Source organism: Periophthalmus magnuspinnatus, chromosome 15 (genome assembly GCF_009829125.3).
Source record: "Periophthalmus magnuspinnatus isolate fPerMag1 chromosome 15, fPerMag1.2.pri, whole genome shotgun sequence".
Classification (NCBI taxonomy): Eukaryota; Metazoa; Chordata; class Actinopteri; order Gobiiformes; family Gobiidae; genus Periophthalmus; species Periophthalmus magnuspinnatus.
In genome coordinates, this window is record NC_047140.1 from 26,003,863 (window position 1) to 26,012,880 (window position 9,018).

Below are 9,018 nucleotides of genomic sequence, written 5' to 3' on the forward strand. Positions count from 1 at the left end.
AGAAGATGATTATACCCCATCTGCCTCACATGTATAAATGAGAACAGCATCTTTCTAATTTTGAGGAATTATTGCACTGTATTATATGGATTGCAAAATATTAATGTCAAACTGAACATAATACTTTATTAATGTTAAAATGTCAAAATAAACATGGCTCCATCTCAGTGACAAGAGTCAAATAGAGAGTATGTTTATATTAAATTGATCAAAAATCTCTATTATGGCACGTTTTTTTAACAACACAAATGATTATCTCAAAAACACAACTAAAACTCAATTTTTCATGTACTACTTCTTCAGGGGAAAAAAATAAATAAAATATTTAATCATTCCAAAGTACTACAAATGGCACATTAATCTCATAATTTAATTTTTGGGAAAAAATTGGGCATTAATGTATTAAGGTATTGTCTTCATACTTTGTACCTATAATAATGATAACATATAATACGATGTAATATAACTATAAATATATTTGCACCTTTATATGTCTGGTAAATTAAGCAGCTGTTCTTTTTCATTCTTGTGTCAAATAAATGTGTTCTTAATATATGTTTTTGCCCAAATCACAATAAAGTAGATTTACTGTTATGATAAAGAAAATTGTTGCTTGTCATTTAAGGTGTTTACATTAGACTACAATGGAAGTTCAGCCTATAAATACCTTATTCGCTAATACAATACAGGTGTATACACAATGGATAGTTTATTCTCAGAGACGGAGGCCAGACATAACAAAAAAACCCATACAAAGAGAATAATGAGTGAGAACAATTATAATTACATTCCTCTTTACAGTGTTCTCCCCTGTTGAAAACAGCATTGTCCCTGATGTCATTATAACTGAAACTAACCAACACTTCTCAAGTTTAGTGTAAATACAGTGCTCTCATTTCCACGTACAACAAAAGCTATGGCCAGGTGAGGAGTGAAACGCAGAATTCATTGGGTGGAAACAATAGACTCTGAATCTCATTTGGAGTTGCAGTGTGGCCTGGCTTTCGGCATCGGTCACTGTCAGGAGCCCTACAGGTTTGTCAATTGATAATGAAGCACTGGGCTAAGGGCCTTTAGCTCTGCGCTGTCCTAATTACTGCCAACCACAGCCCTCCAACCTTTGTGTTAGCATGCGATTCATTCTCAGTGTCTGCATCAGAGCAAGAGCTGTTAATTGTTTTTACAGATGGTTGTCACACTGCACCAAAGTCACGTTAGCTTAATGAGCAGACACGGGATTTGCACAATTATTTTATGTTTAAATATATTTGAAAATAGAATAAACTGGGATCAGCCTCAGAACGGATTTGTTTGTTTTTAACATGGAGACAAATTTTTGCTTTCAGGACCGGAAAAATCAACCATTTATTTTTTTGTTTTGTTTTAGTGTCTAACCAGAGACAGAGTTGAGACAAATGAATTGTCATTTCTCAGATTGGTTTTCACCCCCTGCAGAATATGAGCTTTTGGCCAGAATGTGTGTAGCTAACTGATGGACTGCAGAAACCTCCTGGTAAATACAGGTCATTTTTGGAGGGATGAGAATCGGCCTTTTCCATTTATCAAACCAGAAAGTCATATTGATAATTTACATATTAACTTTTATAAGTGCCTTTTGTTGTCTTTACTAATGTTTCTTTTTTTTTTTGTCATTCTTCCACCCTGTTCTTTAAACTGCAACATCGCTCTCCTCAACCTAAGCTTTTTCAACCCATAAAGAGGGAGTATTATGCAGAATTGACATTTTGGAGCTTTTTACCATGTTATAGTATTGCGATCTTTCCTGTTCACTATTCGAAGCTTCTTGCAGTGAGTAGTGCAGCCCCTCTAGTAAAATGCTCAGCCCACAGCCATTTTTCATAATACCAAAGCAAGATACAAAACAACACACTACAACTTCACAAACCTGATGCAATGTGCAGTAGTTTCATTGGTTGAATGTGGTTGTGCTGTGAAGGAGAAGTGATTTAGCTCAGGGAGCAAAGGAAGCAGGGATTATGCATTTTAAAAGTAGCTTTTTCAACAAAAATAAAAGGTAACAATGTTCATGCAGAGTTCAGGGTTGTACTTGCAGCTCTGCTCACACATATTAAAACATTTATAATTTCATCCTCATCCTCGACGCTTCTTATATTAATATACAGAGTTACAGACTAATCTCTGGCTATGGAAACACTAATGCACTTATCAGGTTGTAGAAAATGAATCTGCGGCTTGGTGACAATATCTCAAGTCATAAAAAATAAGAATAGGTCATATCCAGAACATCTTAATCCCTGTCAATAATCCATAACTTTCATTCAGTGAAATCCATGGATTAGAAAAGAGAAAAGCCAGAAACAGGAGACATTGAAAATGGCCTAAATGTAATTCTATGTGGTTTGCTGCACTCCATGTCCTCCTCACTGATGTGTCTGCTTTTGTGTCACATTGCATTAGGCAGTAGCAGCCGCACAGAATGCAGAGATATTACCCTTTTGTTACAGGCAGGCATCGGGCTAAATGTGCAGCGGAGATGACGGCTTGAATAAATCGTCTTTAGTGAAGCTCTGATTTTTCATCTGTTGATTTAAAATGTATTTGAAGGCTACAACAAGCTGATTAACAGAATAATCATAGAGAAACCAGACTTGTAATCGTGAACCAGGAAAGGATTAGATCAGATTAGATGCCATGCAAAAAACATCCATCGCTAAATCTGCAACAATTATAGGAGCGTTAAGTTGGTTCTTATGCTGATCAGGTTAAGCTGTTGGCATGAACTTTGGTCTACTGTGAACTATTAGCCTGAGAGCAATAAGGCATTTAGCTTGGAAATCACATACTGTATCTGCTTAGGCAAAGGAGAGGCACGAGTACTTTTCCCGCATGCACCGTAACTAATTAAAGCGCTCATGTATTTTTAACTTGAAGCTTATTAGCAAGAGTCTTGAGTCAGATATCTCCTCTAACAAAGTTATTATATTTTTTACATATGTAGTCTAAATTGGGCCAGTTTCTGCATTTCTAAGCAAAACTTTTAGTTGAACATAGCTGAACAGTAGGGCAGAGTGACTGACCCCACAGCAAGGAGAATGTGAGATCAAAAGTAGACGATAAATTATATATATTTTTTCACATCTTGCAAGTAGGGCTTGAGTGAAGGAATTCTTGGTTTGACAAAGACATGCCCTGTGCAGCGGCTCGTTGATTAAATGGGGCATGACGTGAGCTTTTAAAACTACTCAGTATCTTCATGACCTGACCATTCACCCGACCCAAACTACACCTGTATATGCTGCATACATACACTTAAACAGTCTTTATTTGCAATACAGTAGATTCAAGTCGCTGTTTCACTTCAAAAACTAACTCTATACCATCTCCTTTCTGCTGTTGTTTATATAAATCATAACAATCTGAAAAAAAAAGATTGTTAACTACTAAAAAATGTGATTAATTAAGACAATGTTGACAGTTCATTTGACTAAACGAGTTAAAGAAGACCGTTTGTGTTGTGTCTGTTATATAGTTATAATCTCTGATACCTGTGAGTCATTATGTCATTATTATTCATCTAAAACAACTTAATAGAAAACTGTGGTGCCCAATGAGAACTGACGTCACCGTAAAGGTTATAACAAGGCGCCTCCTATGGACAGCTGCACATCACACTAGCGAGTAATAGGTAGTTTTTTTCATTTCTACTAAGATGACTATGCAACGGCGCCAAATCCTACACGTATTATCGATAAATAAAATAAAATTGAAGAACGAAGTAAGTACGTCATAGTGGGTGTATGCTGGCGACGGTGAAAACGGGGGTTGATTGGCAATATGTCGTCTTGAAAATATGCGATTAAAGATTGCTCAAACATGCATGAAACACTCCAAAAACAACTTGTTGACTATTCGGAATAGGTTTGCTCTAACACGTTCATCCCTAAATGCAACAAAGCAAGTGCTGAGATTTGAACTGCCCCAACAGTACACCAGCAGAGGGCGAGTTCTTGCACCCTTGGCTGGCAACAGAGGAGTTACATGTTCATAAATCATTTTGTTTACTTAGACGGGCAGAAGAACAGCCATGAATCTCAAAAGATGCAGTGGAGAGGGTCACGAGGTCAGCTGACGACCTCGTGCCCCTCTCCAGGAGACGAGGATACCGAGGATATGGTTAAAATGTATGAAAAATACTTGGGCGTTTGGTCTGTAGTGTTACGAGAAACCGAAATAATACAAATAAATATTACAAATGCTACCCGCCCAGCCAGTTCTCAACATTGCCGTGAATTTGCGTACTTTCTTATGGATGTCTGAGCGCAGCAGTCATCAGTCATTGAGCTCCATTATGCAGCTGGCGGCTCAGTAGGTGTCCATTAGGCTGTTATGAAACACCTTCCCTCTGCAAACCCCAATCAATATCGTGTGTTGGACAAAGTTGTTGGTCTCATTATGATCGCAGCGTGATTGACTCCAGCCTGTGCACCTCAGTATCGACTGATGTAATATTCCCATTTAATGTTCATAGGAAAACTCTGACTGTAACATCTGTTCTCCCAGGGCTTTGATGACGGATACGGAGGGGAGTATGATGAAGACAGCTACGAAGGCTACGAGGACAACTACAGCAATCAGTCCAAGAGGTGAGCACATTATAACTGATAGAGTGTCCTGTACAATTGGACCAGATATGGACTTCTAACAAATATCTTCTTTTTTTTCATATTGTTTTGCATATTCGTATTGTTCATATTTAATAATCACACTTAATAAAGCACAAGCAAAGACTTCATTTATAAATTGTAATGTCTTACTTATTCTGTGAAGTACTTTGAATTGAAGTGAAGTACTTTGAATTACTCTCTGTATGACTTGAGCTATACAAATAAACTTTCCTTGCCTTGCCTTAATAAACAAATAGTTTATAAAGAAGCTTAGTAACTACTTAATTAACGCTATAATTAAGCTGTAGTTGTTATAAAATGCAACATTCAAATACACCGTTTTTATATTTTAATAATAGGGAGCAAAAATGTTTCTTTGTTTGGGAGTATCCATTAGTCAGAAGCTGGAAATTAAGTTTTTAAACAAAAAAAACTGAAAAAAAAAATAAATAATGAAACTTGAAAGTACCTCATGAATTACTGGCAATTCAGTGTAAAAATGTCTTTCTGATGCTGTTATTCTTCTTTTTTTCTTCAGCGTTTCAGATTATTACGAATATTCACACGCAAACAGCGAAGACGCCTACAACAACTATGGTATGTGCTGCCGCTAATTTACTTTCTTTGTGCTGTGGTTTGATGAATATTCAGGAAAAAAGAGGCTCGAGAACTAGCTCTGAACAACACGCTTAGCACCGAATCACACAGTACTCAGGGCCATGTATTATGAAAGTAATTAGCAGCATTCATGGACACACTTAAAGATTAATATGTGAACAATGAGCCTTGGATTGTCTTGAATGTTGTGCTTGACAAACAATGGCAGCTGATGCGTTTGTGATGTTTAAAAGAGTCAAAGGGAGAGCCATGTGTTTGCACTTGGCTCTTGATGGTGTTGGCCCAGGGAGGGGCAGGCACCACTCTGCTCGGTGCCTAATGCTCTGAAATTGTGCCAGAGGAGGAGCACAGGCAACCAGTGTCAGGGATGTGGGTTAGCATACTGGCTTTTGTACAGTAATCTTTCCATACTCATACTTTTGCAGGTTGTAGTTAAAGCAGACATATATACTTTACTTACAGAACTTTACTTACAAATCCACATCACGGTTTTACATTTTGTTCACTGTAAACTGTATCAAAATGGTCTGTTGACTCTTTATAGTGATATTTGACCTTAGTAAGCAGCAGATAATTGTTTATGCGTTTTAAAGCAATGATTTCATGTCTTCTTTAAAGCTACCATCTGTAATTAGATTGGCCAACCCACCCCTGTTGTATTTTCACATACCACCACTAGAGGCTATCTACGTTACTTCTATAACTTAGCGTTCCTAAATAAAGGCAAGTTGAGGGGATAGGTTTTACATCTGCCATCTACTGGTGAAAAAAATCAAGTAAACTGGCAAAGTGGTAGCTTTAAAAAGATATGTTTACATTATAACCCAATGTGCATTAAGCTGTGAGCAAATGAATCATGAATATCTTAATAAATGTTCACATATATGAGTAAAAAATGCATAAAGGGCTTTACAAAATAAGAGTTTGTATTTAAATATATCATGTGTTGTATTCTGTACACGTTTGACATTAGGAATTACAAATAGTCCCATTACATCTGAATCTATAGAGTTTAAAACTGAAGCACAGGATTCTATAGTTAATATCTCTATAATTACTTTACTTATCCACGTGAAACAAAAACTGACGCAGGGTTCAAGTTCTTCTCTGTCAGTATAAAACAATAAAATGAATTAAAAAGTAGATAACACATAGAAAATATCAGCCACTGCCACTGCCCAGCACCTGAGATTTTGATGTCCTGAAATTCTAAAACATGACCATAACCTTTTGTTTTTTCTTTGGGATAGATATAATCTGATTTTATGGTGCCAAGTGTAATTTGAGGAACAATAGCGGACATTGTGTTGTCATGGGACTCGGTGATAAGCCAGTTACCGCAGTAGGTTTGAGGCTTCATTCACTTTAAGCTCCATAAAGTGTGCACTGGACTGGTGAGGTCAAACCAAACCGAAACCACGGGCCAGCCATTTGATTTTCTGCTTTGTGAACACTTCTGATTCGGACGCGAAGCAATGTGCCATGCAGCAGAGGTGGCTGTCTTTATGTAATTTGGATTCAAGAGAATGAAATGCTGACCTGCCGGACTCGTTTCCAAAGGAGAGGAAAGTGCTTTTAGAGTGAATTTTGTGTGGAAAAATACCATAACTGCTTGTGCTTTCTTGGGTTGTTTTCTGTCAGTGGTCAGATGGTTTGTGTGCACATTAGTCCTTTATGACAGTTTGACCTCATGGCCTGAGTGTTTTGTGCAAAGTAAAAGCATTTTAAAACTCGTCTTTTGCAGAGGAGGAGTGGCCGACCTCGCGCCCCGCTCTCAAAGCTCCAGTTTTACGGCTGACACGGGGAGGCTTCAGAAAACATCCGTACGGTCGATACTGAAGGTGCTCCCCATCTGACCTCCATCTCAAATATGTTTTTCCCATGTCCTAAAATGTCTGAAAATACCCTTTGGCAGAAATGAAAGAAATCTTGACTGAGAAATAACCCTGAGAGCACACAAACCTTAAAAATAAACATTATCACAATTATAATTTGCCCACTTATTTTCATGGGTTTTTAAATTATAATCTTTGGTAGCTAAAGAACATAAAGCACAATTTCTATTTCGATTAATGCTGCCTTTATTGTTGCCAATCAAACAGTTAGGATTGGACTGTGCCCTGTTTCCTTGTGTTGCCAGCAAAGACTCAAGACTCTGTTCACTAATTAAAGGTGCACTATGTAACTTTTCTGATGGTGCGGTCTGCAAGAGATACTTTCACTTTCCCTGGCAGTATGGCAGTAAATGTATCCATCTCGCATTTATTCAATTACATGTGTTTTTATTGCTTCAAAATCCTGCCTTCTTACCGTGAGCAGGCTTGCCTCTCCACAGATCAGACCTGTGGATATAGATACGCTTAATGACTTACTGTGGAGCAATCCAGGCAAAGACATTACAAAGAAAGTTACACAGTGTACTTTTAACTAAAATCATGTTTTTACTTGAGAAGTCGGACATTTTTGAAGGCAACACACGGAAACTAAACCTGGAGGATTTGATTAGTTTGGATCAAAGTATTAGTAGATCAGTGGTCAATAGGTATGTGAATGATTAATCCTAACTTAAAATGGTTAAATATTCTAAATAAAACAGAAATTAGGATTACCCCGCATCTAAAATTAAACCTGATTAAATAAATAGATTTTTAAACCCAGTTGTATTTAAGGCCTGTATGTAAAAGTGTGAAAATGCCATTGTGAAAAAGACTTTGTTTGTTGGGTTGAGCGCAGTTAGCCATTTACAGTGTGTCATTTCTATTGCGTGCTTTGTTCTGTGTGTGAACTGTATTTGTACATAAAGCATTTAATAAAAACAACATAAACTACTACATGCTGTGTAAGACTCACACTAAATTAGCGACTTTTAAACCAGTTACATAAAATATCTGTCTAAAAGCAACATATAATTGTTATTTAAAAAGTGTTTAAAATTTCTGTTTTCGATAATAACTAAGCCCATGTCTGTCTAAACCCTCCCTGGGAAGAGACACCATTAAACAGATGAAATGCAGTTAAAAGAGGTAAGAGGTCCTCATGTATCATACAGTATCATAATAATATTGCTCTGTTTATTGTAATGCACCAACTCCAAAACTACAGTCCATTTAGCAATCTCTCTTTTGTTAGTACTCGGATCTGTGGACTGAAGGGAAGACTAAACACTAAACAGGTAACATAACATTAATGTAATAAACCAATGCTAACATCAACTTAAAAAAGTAAACCTGCCCCAGTTAAAACCGCCTAGAAACACACATTTAATCAAAACTAAAAAATTTCATAACAGCAAATTAAAATAGACGGTTTAAACTCTCCTAAATCGATAAATAAACTTTACTAAATAACATTTTAAAATCTCGTCATATTGGTTTACTTTTTTATACAGTGTTAATCCACAGTTTTGATGAAGATGATGATGATAATGATGATGATGATACTGGGTTTATCTCTTTTGTTCTTACATTACGTCGTGTGTTTACAGCCACAGAGATTCAGCGGAGTTCTGTGCTTTTTGGAGAGACGGCTCTGAGCAGGTAATGGCTCACACCACAATAGGGCTAAATTGGATTAACCGAGATAAGGCTGATTATTATTCATTAGTTAATAGTTAAGCCTAATTGTGATTATGTGGTAATGGTGCTAGAGTGGAATTATGCTAATTGTAGAGCTGGAATATGAAGATTGATTAATGCTTGCACCGAGGAGGCTATGATTTCAGTAGCTGTGGTAGTCAAAAGGAGTTTGGGATATT

At 36.9% G+C, this 9,018-nt stretch overlaps 1 protein-coding gene across 1 annotated transcript in view; it reads left to right on the top strand.

Moving 5' to 3' along the window:
• Window positions 1-8,804, top strand: part of khdrbs2 (KH domain containing, RNA binding, signal transduction associated 2) — a 75,262-nt gene extending 66,458 nt beyond the window's left edge. Inside the window, exons 7-10 of the mRNA XM_033979686.2 lie at window positions 4,543-4,625; window positions 5,185-5,243; window positions 7,009-7,105; window positions 8,749-8,804. Of these exons, the coding sequence (XP_033835577.1) occupies window positions 4,543-4,625; window positions 5,185-5,243; window positions 7,009-7,103 (237 nt within the window). The 3' untranslated portion in view covers window positions 7,104-7,105; window positions 8,749-8,804. The remainder of the gene's footprint in view (window positions 1-4,542; window positions 4,626-5,184; window positions 5,244-7,008; window positions 7,106-8,748) is intronic.
• The last annotated feature ends 214 nt before the right edge of the window (window positions 8,805-9,018 follow it).